We start from the raw sequence: 15,216 nt of genomic DNA, 5'->3' as shown, positions 1-15,216 counted from the left end.
AGTTGATACAGACTTGTGTTAGCTTACATTTTATGACGACACTGTCTCAGCCATTGACAGTCCCATCAGTGTTCACTGTGCACCGTAAGTTCTTAGTTTTCGTCTCACATGATTAAAAGGCTTGAATGACCGATCGTGTCACATTGCCACTTTAGACGTCACGGCTTTTGCTATAAAACAAACATTCTGAGACAAACACCGTTCACAGTCCCTTCACTTGTGTTGGATTGCATCTAGTATATGATACAGAATATTTTACATCAGCCACAACAAAATGGTAATATAAAGCCACTAGAACTGTTAACTGGGGATGAACTTCATTATCTGTAAAGGCTCCAATAATTTTGCCTTTATTTTGTATATTCACAGCATGAGACAATACCATCTCTGTTAATATTCAGGTGACTGGAATATCCTATTTTTGTGTTATTGCTAGTAAACATTTAACCAAATTAGTTATTTTCTTATCATTTCTTTAAAAAAAAAAAAATCTAATAAATACAGGCTTTTTAGTTAACAGTCTACTCCAAACAAGACCTTGATGACGTCTCAAAATGAAGACTTAAATTTCCCAGGAGATTCCGGTCCTGAAGTACAGTGAATCTTTGATGGTGATGTCACCCTGGACAAGCTGCAATAAACAAAAACTCCTCACAAATTTTAAATATCTCGTCTCTTTGACTCTGCGCTTTCTCCCTTTTGCATGTGACCAGAGCTGCTTTCAGAATTGCACTGAACTCCGGACATTGTCCTGAACTTCTCTGGAGGGGGCTGTATGTGAGAACGCAAAGATCTGCAAATGTTGCTCTGGACGTTCTCCATAATTTTTGCTGCCAGCCCACAAGTCTCAGTCTCTGGAAAGACAGACGGTTTCATATGGATCAAGACATAGCTAGGTGGCAACAACAGCTGGATTCCATTTGTGTACTCAGACTTAAACACGTGGCTCATAACCGCACCTGAGCACATTGCCACACTTCTGGAGCCTTAAAATTTGTGCTGGAATGCACACCTTTTTTTTCTTTTTTTAAAAAGATTGAGCCTTTTTTATTCAAACAGCTCAAATGCAGGTCTGTGCTGCTTAATTAGCCAAGACAAAACTTGAATTGAGCAATGGTGAATGAATAAGAAAACACCATCTGTAGTTGGCTCATCTTGGAAAGATGTCCTGTTTGATTTAACAAAGGTCAAATGATTCACAAAGAATCAACAGTGAAACCTTAAAAGTGAGTAATTTATCACCACCCCTTCCATCCATTTTTGCAAAGAATAGAAGAAAAAAAAAAGAAGTGTTATGAAGCTTGACATTTTCTGACAGCTTGAATCTTGAAAGTATCTGAGGACGTACGTACATAATATTTATCCACTTGTCTGATTGTTTATGAAGAATGATTCTCGAGCTTGGACCAGACCCTGTGAAGGCCAGGACAGTGACGTACTACAATCCCCCCTCCACCCAGGATACTGCTGAACATATGCCGTGCTGGCATTGCCTCGTCCAGTGGAGATCCAGGAAAATGTGTTGTCCTTGGACACCGTTGCCACAGCAGCATCAGCAGGAAATACTTGAGACCAAGAGTCAGGAGATGTGGAGCCAGGGGCTGTTTCATCAATTGATGAGAGGGATCTCTGAACAGTTATGTTTCCGCTCCATGTTCGTTTGGATTTTGGCTCCACGTGTAACCTCCCAACATCTGCGTTTGTTCCCTCACATAAGCACATTCATGATCAACTGCTCATCATAGGGGCTGGTCCTGCAAGATCTGAGTTTCCTTACTCTTAGTTTTGCTTAACTGACCAAGCTATTAACAAGTATGTGGAAAATATGCATGTGTGGCTGTCTGGAATATAATGTCTCCCCCAAAAAAACAACAAATTATGCATAAGGTCTAACTTCACATTAGCCAGGGACACATATTCAAAAGAATGACAGCACAACTGTAACCTCATAGAGTGACGAGTGGATACGATTGCAAGAGTTAAATATTTACCTTCCCTTCCGGTCTTCTACGCAAGGCAGGAGAAACATTTATAGTGCAATAAGAGCCCTGAGGAAAGTAAGACGCAAGTCACTTCTGCTGCAGGAAACCGTTTGACATTCCAGCCAACTCAGGAACTGTACAGGTCAGGAAACCCTCACTATGAGGAGCGGAAACCTCTTGGAAAAACAGCAGGCAGGGCTGATATCTCCTTAAAACGATGCGACTTCAAACATCTGGAACTAGTTAGGAGCCACGAATTGTAATTTTTTTTTCAAAGGAGCAAAAACTGCAGTTACGAATCTTTAGCTATAAAAAAAAAAGAATGATGTACAAGGGGGGAGTGTATGATTAACCTAAGAATCGTAATAGCAAACGTTTGTCTTTGCTTGGACTTTTAAATATGTGTGCCTCTGGGATGCTCCTACAACATGTGGTCATGTTGCACAGTGAGAGGACATGGTTTTTTCAGCTTGAGGAGCAGCAGCAGTCTGTTTGTCAGCAGACCCCCCCACTCAAGTGTCTCTGAGCAACATGAACTCCTGTGGTCTCCCAGGCGCAGGGCAACATGAGGCTGCCTGTAATTTAACAGTAAATTAGCATTTGATGGAAGAAGCGGGTTGTAACGCCTTGAACCAGACTGATGGGGGCGACAGAATCTGATGTGTATGAATGTGAGGAGACGAAAGGACTAGCTCTTCTCGATGAAGTTTACATTTTAAAGTGTTACTAGGTCATTAACTCACTCTAAGGCTATTTGACACGCTAAAAAGAACAATACTGTGCGCGAAAGAAGGGTAAACGTGGCCTTTACCGCGTGGTCCACGTTGGTGCCACAGGAACTAATTAAACAACCGCCCCTGAACCGTCTCCATGTGATTAAACTGCTGACAGCGTGGAGCAGCCCAACACGTTTACATTTGTAGGACTTCCCCGGGAGAGCGGGCAGAGTTCGTATAAGTGAAGGAATGTGAATAGTTTACACAATAACCAGCAGTTACTGACAAAAACTTCCATTACCTGAACTAACTCGGTCTGTAATCGTCACTCACCTGTGTGGATTAAACATGGCCGCCGCACGGTGACACGGTGAGCGAACCGGAAGCTCTGGAAAGGGTTCATTTCTAGTCAGTTAAGCTGTTAGTATGCTCGTGGTTTTATTTTTCCACCATTAGGAGACGTGCCTGCCATCGAGACATCCATCCATCCCACATTCCTCCCCAGTCGACAGTTACCTCGTTACTCCAGCAAACGGCGCCAAATTCTACACGTTTCCTCTTTGACAACTGTGCTGCCTTCACGACACATTGTAAATTTCTAAATCCTACATAGACTTCAATTTGAATGGGGAAACGACAATGATATACTACCACGAAGAGTTTGCATAAAAAGTGCAGTGAACAAAAAATAAACACCAGCAAATCATTGAATGGTGTGACCACGAATTTGTCTCATTTATGAATATTTGTCGCAGGTCCCTTTACTTACAAAGTTGTATTTCTTTTGCAAATCCTGATATGAAATTTAAAAAAAAAAAACTTTGTTAAACAAATTCATTCAAATAGAAATTTTATAGACTCAATTAGACTGTTTTTCCTTCCAGAACACCATTATTTTCCCAATGTGTATTTTATGAGCTTTCCAACGTGCGGAGTTTAACTTTACAAAGACTCCGAGGAACACTTTGTCACTTTCATCAGTGCCCTCTACATTTATTACATCCAATCTGCACTCCTTATCCTTTATATTGCACTTTTTAAATGTATTCTATTTATTTAGTTCCCTTTATATTACACATACTGTACAGTATTTCCTTTTTATTGCACATTTCTAATTTATTTAGCTTTTCTATCCCGTGTGGTTTTGCTTTGATCTTACGTTTGCACTATTTAGAATTTATTTATTGTATAAATTATTTATCTCATTATTTGTTTTGTTTTCTTTTTCGTACTTTTGCACCGTATGTCCGAGACAAACGGTTTTTCAATTCCTCTGTATGTCTGGAACAATACTGGAGGAATTGTCAAGTTGACTTGACTTGACTTAACTGTATTTTGAAATGAACATGAGACATCTTACAAACTCTATGGATTATACCACACACACTCCTGGAGAAAGATAGAATAATGTTGGGATTCTCCCTTCCCACCTGTTGTGAGTGAGTGGTAACCGGACTAATAAATAAATAAATAATTAATAAACTTTTTTTTTTATTGTTTAATCATGTCCACTGTTCACACTTAATCGAGCAAGGGAATGGGCGTGACCATTCCAAACAAGTGAACCAATCAGAAGGTGCAGGCAGGTGCAGTTCAAACACGAACGGACTTTTTTTTTTATGAGGCCACAACTTCTTCTTTTGTCATAATGATTCGACAGCTGCTAATGTTTTGGCTCAGCGCGTGCGGTTTTTTTTCTTCCCGAGTGCCCGTGAAGGCAGCATAAGAAACTCGACTCCTTCCGCGTTTACCTGCAGCTGCTCCCCGCGCGGTGCGCACACACACTCACACTCACACACACACACACACACACACACACACGAACGGGCGTTTGTCAACAAAGTGGAAGGGACGTGAATTAAAAGTGTTTATTCGTGTCGTTGCCCCTGGTCTCCAAAGAAGAAGAAGAAGGGCGAACGAGAGGAGGGAAAAGGGGAAATGAGCTGGACAAAGTTTGAACTGAGAAAGGGCGTTTAAAGTTGACTTCCCGTCGAGCCGAACTTGTCGCGTTGTTCACGATGGGGTGTTGCAGCAGCGCAGAGGTGAGTGAACTCGTTCAAAAAAGAAAACCTCCAAACAGACACAGTTTCACCAATCGTGTGCAACGTTAACGTCACTTTCCTCACAGCCACATCTCAAGGAGCGCGTCTGTCAGCTGACGCTTTTCTATTTTTTTTTTTCTCCTTTCTTTTTGGGAGCCAGTGCCGCAGCACGGCCCCGACGCGAGCACAACCCAGGGTAACCGCTCGCGCGTGTCTTCTTTATGCCTCGACAGGGTCAACGAGACTGGCGACCGCTGGAGGAGCGCCGCTGCACCGACATCCCATGGCTCGTCATCTTCACGCTGTTCTGCATCGGCATGGTGAGGCTTGCTCGTCGCATATATCGGTTTGCCGATAATATCGGCCGATATTGTCCTTCCGCAGACTATTAAGAGCCCCGGCGATATTACCCGCCAACTGATTTGAGCCTCTTAAATGTGCATTTAAGTTTACATTTTATGTTAATTAAATGTTTGTTGTAGGTTCTATGTAGTTGGTTGTATTTGTATTCTCAATTTGTAGATATTTATGATAAAGTTCATGTTTAAACTTAAATATTTATGTTTACTGTCTTTGTCATAAAGGTTTGATAATGACATTTTAGGAATCATTGACAGATTAAAAAAAACATATACATACATATATATATATATATATATATATATATATATATATATATATATATATATATATATATATATCTGTCGATGTATCGGGAATTTTGCACTCCCAAATATCGATATCGGCATCGTCTCCCAAAAATCCATATTGGTTGGGCTCTGATTGCAACCCAGTACAATTCAACAGCACCGCAAACGTCAGTCTTTAAAATGAACAGTACGAAGAATAAACCCCTCCTGAAATCTTTTGGACCAGGACAGGGCAGTTTATTTGTACCCAATTAAATATCCAGTGTGTGTATTTATGTATATCTGTCTTTTGCATGCTTGTAAGTTATACTGACCAGCCCATGAGTGTCCTAAAAATGAAATCGGAGATCAGTGGATTGGCCCTTAAACGCAAAAGCGGCTTGTCATTGATTTAGAGACATTTTGTTTCCAATGTCATCGGTCACTTTAGATTTTGTGGTGTTGGTGAATTCAACAATACAACAATAGATTCAAAGTCGTGTTTTGAGCCTAGATTTTGTCATGCCATGTATTTATCAATGTAGTTAATATTTAGCTAATATTATCTTCTTTATTTTGTCACCTGCAGGCCTGTATCTGTGGCTATCCCATCGCCACAGGAGCTGCATCCAGGCTCTTCTCGGGATATGACAGTTATGGCAACATCTGCGGTCAGAATAACACCAAGATCGAGGGAGTTCCCCTCAGTGGTCGGGACATGACGGAAAACAAGTAAGTCTGATTACTTATGAATAACTTAACATGAGATATAGGGGTTCATTTACATCAGCCGAATTCTTTCCAAATAAAACTTGTTATTATAGTGAGCTAGAGTATACTGTGCGTAAATAAATTCAATCCCTGCTTTCACTTTCATCAACTCTTTTCTCCTGATTAGATCTATAAAACTGACAGATTATTCAAATATGGATTCAGTACGTTAAAGTAACATTTTGAGACAGTTTCTTTCCCCCCTGTAGTTTAGAGTTGCTGTCACACAAGAAGCCATCCAGCATTACATATGTGCATGCAAGGATTGCATCATGTAATCCTGATCTAACAAACAACAGGTTGCTGCACATTTGTAAGCATTTTGCCTCCTGTTCTGGCTCTCATATATCAACAAGGTTGAGCTGTTCAGACCGTGACCTAATTACATTTGCCAGAATATTATACGTTACAAATAGAAAAAGTTGTATAAATTCTCAACAGAATATCACCACGCATGAACAACTAGCACAGTTCACATCTCTATGAAAGTCTCGATTAATGTCAGATACTCATCATCTGTATAGAAATGTCACAAATTCTGCCTTTTCTTGATTTATGTGAGGAGTGATAATATTCCCCCTTATTGGGCTGTAGCTTTCCATCAGCATGCAGACTGCAAGCCCAGTTCTACTGAAACAATGGGTCATGCTTTATTGGGCTGATTACCCATGGAGGCTTTGAATAATAGGCGTTTCTGCTACAAAGAAGGATCTGTGTGACAGGACAGCAAATGTCAACATCTTTCTTTTTTTTATGCTGAGACAGAACAGTCTCAACTGGGAGAGAAATAACAAAATATACTGATATTTGTGGCTATGAACAGTTGATAAACCTGAAATTCCATTTTCTCTTCCTCTCAGGTATGTTTTCTTTCTGGAGCCCTGCAACCTTGACCTCATTAACAGGAAGATCAAGTCCATCGCCCTGTGTGTCTCCAAATGCCCGGCAACTGAACTGAAGACATATGATGATTTAAAGAAATTTGCTCTGAATAACGGTGAGAAAAATCCACCACTGCATATTATTTAGAGAAAATTTATTTTTTTGGTTTACTGAAATTTATCAAATGATTACAAAATAAATGTTGAACATAAATGGGATGCACATCATATACCGTTAAAACTGTTTTCAGACATGTTATAAAATATTTTGATGAAAATAAAACAATATAATCCGATTTATGTTTTTCCTGTTCCTAGGCTCCCATCTGTGTTCCTATGATATTTCTCCGACAAGATACACAGGCCATTCAGAAAGATTCACTAAATGTCCCAAACTCCCTGTTTCAAAAAGGTAATCAAGCATGTGCTTTAGCTTTTAAGGAAATATTGACTCACAAACACAAAATTACTCAACCAGTTTTTCTCCCCTGTTTCTAATTCCAGCATTATCTCAGTGGTGTAGTGAAACTGATGTTTTAACTGGGACAGCAACTAACAGAGAGGTTTATGTCTCTGTTGTTTATAGAGGGAACCTCTACCTGTGTATTATTGCTGTATGTTCCATTTTTTAAATTGTCGTTGAAATAGTAAAATAAGTCAAGACGTTCATGCATTCATTATTTTTAAACTTTCCAAGAATGAAAGGGGACAAAGAAATAACAAAAATATAGACAGTTTGCCACAGTCCATAGTCTTCTGCTTTAAGGACTGTTAAAAGTAAATTAAAAGTAATTCAACCCCTGTTTTTCACCTTTTCCGTGTTTGCAGTAAGGCCATCCCGCTCTTCGACCGCTGTATTCCCGTGGACATCGGCTGCTATGCTGAATTTGCCCAGGCGTTCATCACCTTTGTCAGTGACAACACTGTGCTGCGCCGTGTGATTGCTGGGGTGATGGCCAGCAAGGAGATCATCATGGGCCTTTGTGTTCTGGCTCTAGGTATATAGACATGGTAACATCGGGCTTACCATATGTGGATATCTTTGATGAATAATGAATTGATTTTATTCTGTGAGGAACTACTGGGTTTTTTCTTTTCCCGCTGCTCCCACAGCGCGGCTTTAATTGCTCAGGAGGATTGAATATGAAAGCGACTGTCGGAAGAGAAGCTATTTCTGTCAAAATAATAACAGGAAATGTTTGAGTGGTTGCACCATTGTATCCAGCATAGCCCACAGGCATTGATTTACGATCTTGTCTCTTTGGCACAGCAAAAAAACACAAAGCTGATCCAGAGCCAGTTTGAGACATCTTTTTTTCAACTATCTGATCATTGTAGTCAAGCCTGTGTGATTTATAACAGTTCAGTCTTCCCCTTCATTGGATTTGTGGGTTTATTTCACTCCCAGCCCCATGTTTTGTCTGTTTATATTAGGCACAACTGTTTGTGTTTTGGATAAATTGCATTAGACCAGTGTGTTTTGTTTATATTGCTGATAAAACATTGTTTTATCAAATGTTACAATGGCCAGATACCATCAAATCACATCGGCACTTCTCTGCGGCTTAATGCAACTCCATGTTTGCAGTGTTTAATATAATTATATGATTTAATATGTGTGTGTTTTTTTCTCTGATGCAGTTCTGTCCCTCATCATGATGGTTGTCATTCGTTACATCTCCAAAGTGCTGGTGTGGATTCTAACAGTTCTGGTAATCATCGGTTCTATAGGTAACTCTCAGAAGCAACATTCTGTATGGTTTTTAGCACTCACACACTTAATGTCATCTTCGCATTTTTATACATGTAGGCTACATTCATACTACTACGTTTGGTGTTTCAAAACCAATCAATTTCCGTTCACATGAGTGTTTTAGCTCCGTATCAGTATTGATCTCCGTCCATATTAATGCTCCTGGAAATGTACAGTATATCACGTTACCATTCATGTACACTGGCCGTGTGTGCACCGCTATAAACAGGAAGTATATTGTCTGCTCTGCAGTCGGATACTTAGTTACAGAAAATACTACGAACAAGAACAACAACGGTGAAAAGTAAGACGAAGGATTTCTTCTCTTGGACCGATGACCAGGTGGTTCTTAAAGTTCTTAAAGTAAGTTTTCACAGCTGGTAGTCAAGTTGTGACTGATAAGAACCAGTCAGCAAGTGAATGCAGGCGAATGCGTCATCATTTCCAATAGTCTCTGTCTTTGCCCGTTGAGCCTACAATGGAATTTTCAAACTGAAAGAGGACGAGCATCATTTCCAATCGTAGCAGCAGTGATGTATTTTAAATCGGAACGTAGTAATGTGGATGAAGCCTTAATTACATTAAGACACGTGACACGAGACAACTATTTCTGCTCTGGTCTTTCGCAGGTGGGACCGGCGTCCTCTGGTGGCTGTACGCTGACCACAGGAACGCCTTCAACAATAACACAGCGTCAACACTTGGGAGCGAAGTTGCCTCAGACAACGTCACGGCGCTGCTTGTGTACGCAATCGGTGCTACAATTTTCACGGTATGTCTGACTGAACATGTACCGAAGGTTTGCATGTAGAGCTGCAACAGTTAATCGATTAGCAATCGTCTACAAAATTACTCGCCAAATATTTGATAATCAATTAATCGGTTTAAGTAGTTTTTAGTTTTTATCAAAATTCTCTGATTTCAGCTTCTTAAATGTGAATATTTTCCGGTTTCTTTCTTTCTGCTTGTTCGAACTGAATCATCTGACTCCACAGCTCAATTGAATGATGCATCATGAGAAAACTCTCGGTGTAAACTTTTCAGGTCGTTCTCTTGCTGGTGATGTTCTTCATGAGGAAGCGCGTGGCCCTTACCATCTCCCTGTTCCATGTGGCGGGTAAAGTGTTCATCCATCTTCCCCTGCTGGCCCTGCAGCCATTCTGGACGTTCCTCTGCCTCATGCTCTTCTGGGTCTACTGGATCGCCGTGCTTCTCTCCCTCGGGACTGCAGGTTAGAACAAGGGCTGCTGGAGAGATTTAATGCTGGTGGGTTAGTTATGTGGATGTTTGTCAGATTGGAGTGGTTTTGTTGCTGCAAACTTGCTCCCAACTGTTTGGTTTTTAATTGCTAATGCAGCACACAGACTACAGTAGTTTCTAGCATCAGATATGTTAGGGATACCATTTCCCAAACAAGTAGAATATTAGGTTTGTTATTTGTGACATTTTGTCCTGGGTTTCGTGGCATGACTTTACTCCCACATCTGAAATCTTGTGCCAGTCGCGTGATGTGGGAGGATGGAGTCAAAGAACCATTTCTTTCTTCATCTCCCACTTCTCCTTTCTACAGCCGACTTTAAAGCCACAGTGTGAAATATTTAGAAGAACTTTTTCCCAGAAATTGGTTGCAGTTTGCAACTTTACCACCAGATGCCGCCAGAAATTTACAAAAATTACACACTGGGGCTTTAAATTATACCAAAGTCGTATTTAAAACAACAGGCAAAACATCACACTCTTTTGTTTCATTTTCACTGTTTCTTATTTTGGTTGTAGGAAGTAGGGAAGGGGCAAACATGAATGATTACAACTGCAGTGAAAGTTGTAAATGACAGGGTAACATTGAAGTCTCAGCTCAGTGCCTTTAATTGGGTAAAACTTTGCCAATTTATATCCGTTGGTTCGATTAGTTTCGATTATTGTTTGAACTCCTTCCCTCCAGATGCGTAAAGCAGATGCTTGTGTAGCTTCCAGAGAGATGGTGTTGCACAATGTTGCTATGAAGAGCTAATGAATAAATGTATGAAATTGTGGTGTATTTTGATGTGCCTCTCAAACTGTTCATCCCAGTTTATTTTGGGCATATTTTTTGCCTTCTTACTGGTTTTCTGTTCAGCAATGCCAAGTGATAGAGGAGAGTTTTGAGTTCATGAAGACAAATAAGTGAGCTGAGCTGTTAGATGCAGATATGTATTTATTACAATTACTTATTATTTATCTTTGTTACAGTTGTCAAGGAAATACAGATGGACATACATTAGATTTCAGTCCAAACTCAAACTCATATTGTCCTCACAGGGACACCGATAAAGAACAACTCTACCGGTGCGGTTGAATACCACATGCAAGGACCTTTTCAGTACTTGGTGTGGTATCACGCTGTGGGTCTCATCTGGATCAGCGAGTTCATTCTTGCGTTCCAGCAGATGACTATCGCTGGAGCCGTGGTCACCTACTATTTCACAAGGTATGAAATATGAGCGTTTACCATACCGGAGGACACTGAGGATTGGATGTCTACCATATTTAATTGATAACTCTTTTCATGTAATGTTAATGTCAATGGTGTCTTATCCCTGTACCTCCTTGACTTAAGGAACAAGTCCCAGATTCCAGCAATACCCATCCTTTCTTCAATGGCACGTACCATCCGCTACCACCTGGGGACTCTGGCCAAAGGCTCCTTCATCATCACACTTGTGAAGATCCCTCGTCTCATCCTGACATACATCCACAGCCAGCTCAAAGGGAAGGTGAGCTGTGGAATGATTATTGGTATTGTAAGATACTGCATAATAGACTGGCATCAAGACAGCCATACATGTATATACACTCCTTTTAAGGTAATCCCTCCATTTCCTCACAGGAAAACGCCTGTGCTCGGTGCATGCTGAAAGCTTGTGTCTGCTGTTTGTGGTGTCTTGAGAAGTGCCTAGCATACTTGAATCAAGTAAGTAACCTCCGCTTGGTGAAGGAAGTAAATCGAACAGGCAGTAGATGCGATATCCCAAGATTCTCCGGTAAACGGCCTGTCATTTCAGAATGCTTACACTGCAACGGCCATCAACAGCACCAATTTCTGCACCTCGGCCCGTGACGCTTTCCTCATCCTGGTGGAGAATGCCCTGCGAGTCGCCGCCATAAACACCGTGGGCGACTTTGTCCTCTTCTTGGGAAAGGTACCACGCAGGCACATTCTGCCGTACTGTCAGGTTGACCGAACACACGGTAAAGTTTTCTAACCAGGCGTAAATCTGCACCCAGGTGCTTATAGTCTCCTGTACAGCTTTCGCTGGCGTCCTGGCTCTGAACTACCAGAGGGACTACACCGTGTGGGTGCTGCCTCTCCTCATCGTCTGTATGTTTGCCTTCCTGGTGGCCCACTGCTTCCTCTCTGTGTTTGAGAATGTGGTCGACGTCCTGTTCCTCTGCTTTGCTGTGGACACAAAATATAATGATGGCAGCCCCGGAAGGGAGTACTACATGGACAAGGCCTTAATGGTGAGAGGAAAGCGTTTATGGGGGGGTTAATGTTATTGTCTTTTGTTGATCTGATGTTTTAGTCATGTATTTTGTCCCAGTGGTTTTTGTAAAGTTGTTCTTTTTACTGTGTTGTGGTAATAGATTCCAAGTGTCCAGTGACCCTGGACAATTTTATTCAAATCATATGTGAATATTTGGCAACTCATAGAGAAACATTTAGACATTTAGTGAAATCAGAAAGGATGTTCCTACTTGCCATTTTGATTTCTTGTCAACTTTTAAAGAGCATTTGTTTTGCTTCAAGCCCTGATGCTTAGTGATGATTTCTGAACAATTTACAAGAAGAGAAAAGTAAAATAACTGTCACTCTTGTTTTTCCTGCCAGGAATTTGTTGAGAACAGTAAGAAAATGGGTTGGTACAAGCCAGATGATGGCGATGGAAAGGAGATGAAGCCCATGGTGAGTTGAAAAATCGCTGTTTCAGTCCAGTTGGGAAGCAAATAAGTTGTTACATGGTGCAAAAAAAGATCAGATCATAATATAGACCATAAATATTTGCCTTTTCTCTTCTTGCAGACACGTCGGGGAAATTTAGCTTGACCAAGTGTCAGACAGACTGCCAAAACCACTAAAAATACTTAACTCAGAGTTTTCCAGCATTTCCCTCCATTTCATCAGTAAGTAATAACACCTTTTGGGGTATTTTATGAGAGGTGCTTTGTGTGTTATTGTTCATATTTGAAGAGAGGGGTTGCAATTTAAAGACACTAACATTGTATAGCAGTTGGGTTTGTGTTTTGGTCTATTAACAAGATGGATTTGATAGTTTTATCCGTTTCTTACCAGAGTTTTCCCTTTTGTTTGATTTTTGAATATTAATATGAACGATCTAACATGGTTTAACATGTTTGGTTTTCTTTTTTTTATAAATGATACCTGTAGTTTGAATGCTTCAGTGTACATTTTGAAATGGATAGCTTACTATGTTTTGTCAAAGGCTATTCATGTTGTTTATTACTTATTACAGTAAATTTTATACTGAAAACAGCGTGTTGTTGTTTGCTTTTTTTGTGCACGTCTTTAAAACCCTGCTGAGAATAGATCAAACACAGTCTTGTCATATTGATAATAATCTACTGTCCATCGTGTAACCTGACAACGATGAAATCCTTTGTCGCATCTTCATATCACCACCAACATCTAGTCAGCAGGGGGAGACAAAGGAACTTAAACCTCTGCATAATAATGAATTTGTTATTCAGAAGAAAAAGAGTCGACCCTTTGTTCCTCACGGACGTCAGCAGTCATGTTGTCAATACGGTCGCCATAATGAGGATATGTTCGGTATGTAGCATGTGCATCATTTTCCATTGATAGTACAGAGCCTGTCACAGTAAGTGAAAATACTGAGCAACATGTAAAAGATATTTTGAGTTGAGCTCATACAACTAAAGAGCGTTGATGATGTCACTGTCAAGTCGTTGCTCTAAAATCTCAGGCTTGAAATATAAAGATTATGATATCACCTGTGATATGCAGAAGGCATATAACAAAGTTTTAAAAAACCTTACCAAAAAGGTATTTTTTCAGCATCATTCTTCCATTTTGAGGCAAGTATGTAAACCATGACACAGACATTGTAACACATGTCTTAGCCATGTACCTCTGCTGACTATCCTCCTCAAATGCTCAAGCAATGTTGCACAACGAAGCACCGGCGTTGAAAAAAAAGGGGCGACTTTGCTCCAAATATTCAGCTGTAGGGTTTCACTTCAACCACCTGAGGGCAGCACATCCTCTGCAACGAGTGAAATGTCCTTTGTGTCTCCACTGTAGCTGTCATGTCCCTCAAAATTGACACCAAAATTACATTATAACCTCATTCCAGGACTGATTCGTTTAGAGATCTCTGAAAAAGCGTAAATAGAATAAATTATGTTGGCAGTTTGATTTCTTACCCACTTTTCCAAATTTCATGACTAGATTTAGATTTGATTAAAAAAAATTTCAGTTGTGTTTTGATGTTTTAGCACAGATGGTACAGAAGAACTTGGGGTCATTAAAAAAAATCAACAAGCTTCCAGAGTTAATGAAAACAACTATTGCTTCCACAACGTTTTAGTTAAATCCTGACATGCTGACAAACCAAACCAAAAAGCTTTAGTGGACACTATAAGCATCTCAGTATTATACCCAATAGGGAGCAGATAACAAGTCTAGGTCACGAGAAATCATGTCACAACCGTTATTATTATTCTTGGAAATGGAGAGAGTCTCAAGGTTCATCTTATCCCAATGCCATGAAGGCAACTCCTAACAGAAAACGTCCTAATCTAAAGCATTCCTGCAGAGGCCTCCAGACCTCTCAGGTCAACCTTTAGACATAACTTAACATCATGCACAATATTAAAGATATCAAAAGATATATTCGTCATAACATTTTATATTATATTTGTATTGTTACAACTGAAACAAATGTCTATCTGTATATAGTGTGCAGTGGTGAAGATGGCTGTATTTTAGCAGGTATCTCTCCAATATGTTTTTCACCACATATTTTAAATGTTTTTTAATATCCTTGTACATTTGGAGCAGTTGGGCTTGTATATATAAAATTACAGACTTCAGCCTGTAGATCTGAAATGTTAATGATCACGCTGGAGGTGGACTGGCCTGCCATAAATCTGTTTCCCCATGAGGGAATCCTCAATCTACTAATGTACAGATTACTGCCTCACCCCCCTCCTGTTTCTTTCCAATCCACCATTGACCAGGCAAGAATCAAGCCACTAAGCAGTTAGAGGTTATTGATGGGAAAGCTCTCTCGGCTCACTGCTGTCCGCCTCCATAAAACACAGAAATCCAGAGGAAAACCGCTCGATGGCTGGTAGTGACTCACACCTAAGTGATTTCTGTAGAATTTACTGGAAACTCTTTTGTCACCGGAATAAATATCAG

At 40.2% G+C, this 15,216-nt stretch overlaps 1 protein-coding gene across 1 annotated transcript; it reads left to right on the top strand.

Moving 5' to 3' along the window:
* The first annotated feature begins 4,444 nt into the window (after positions 1-4,444).
* Positions 4,445-13,305, top strand: LOC118312884 (choline transporter-like protein 1). Its single transcript, XM_035637931.2, has 16 exons — positions 4,445-4,740; positions 4,974-5,060; positions 5,959-6,101; positions 7,001-7,137; positions 7,340-7,433; positions 7,850-8,019; positions 8,663-8,752; positions 9,404-9,546; positions 9,819-10,005; positions 11,073-11,241; positions 11,371-11,527; positions 11,641-11,724; positions 11,816-11,953; positions 12,039-12,275; positions 12,643-12,717; positions 12,835-13,305. The coding sequence occupies exons 1-16, from the start codon at positions 4,717-4,719 to the stop codon at positions 12,856-12,858; spliced, it is 1,959 nt and encodes a 652-aa protein (XP_035493824.2). The 5' UTR covers positions 4,445-4,716; the 3' UTR covers positions 12,859-13,305.
* The last annotated feature ends 1,911 nt before the right edge of the window (positions 13,306-15,216 follow it).

The sequence above is a fragment of the Scophthalmus maximus genome, chromosome 8, assembly GCF_022379125.1.
Source record: "Scophthalmus maximus strain ysfricsl-2021 chromosome 8, ASM2237912v1, whole genome shotgun sequence".
Classification (NCBI taxonomy): domain Eukaryota; kingdom Metazoa; phylum Chordata; class Actinopteri; order Pleuronectiformes; family Scophthalmidae; genus Scophthalmus; species Scophthalmus maximus.
The sequence above is the reverse complement of the archived record's forward strand: the minus strand, read 5'-3'. Positions and strand labels throughout refer to the sequence as shown.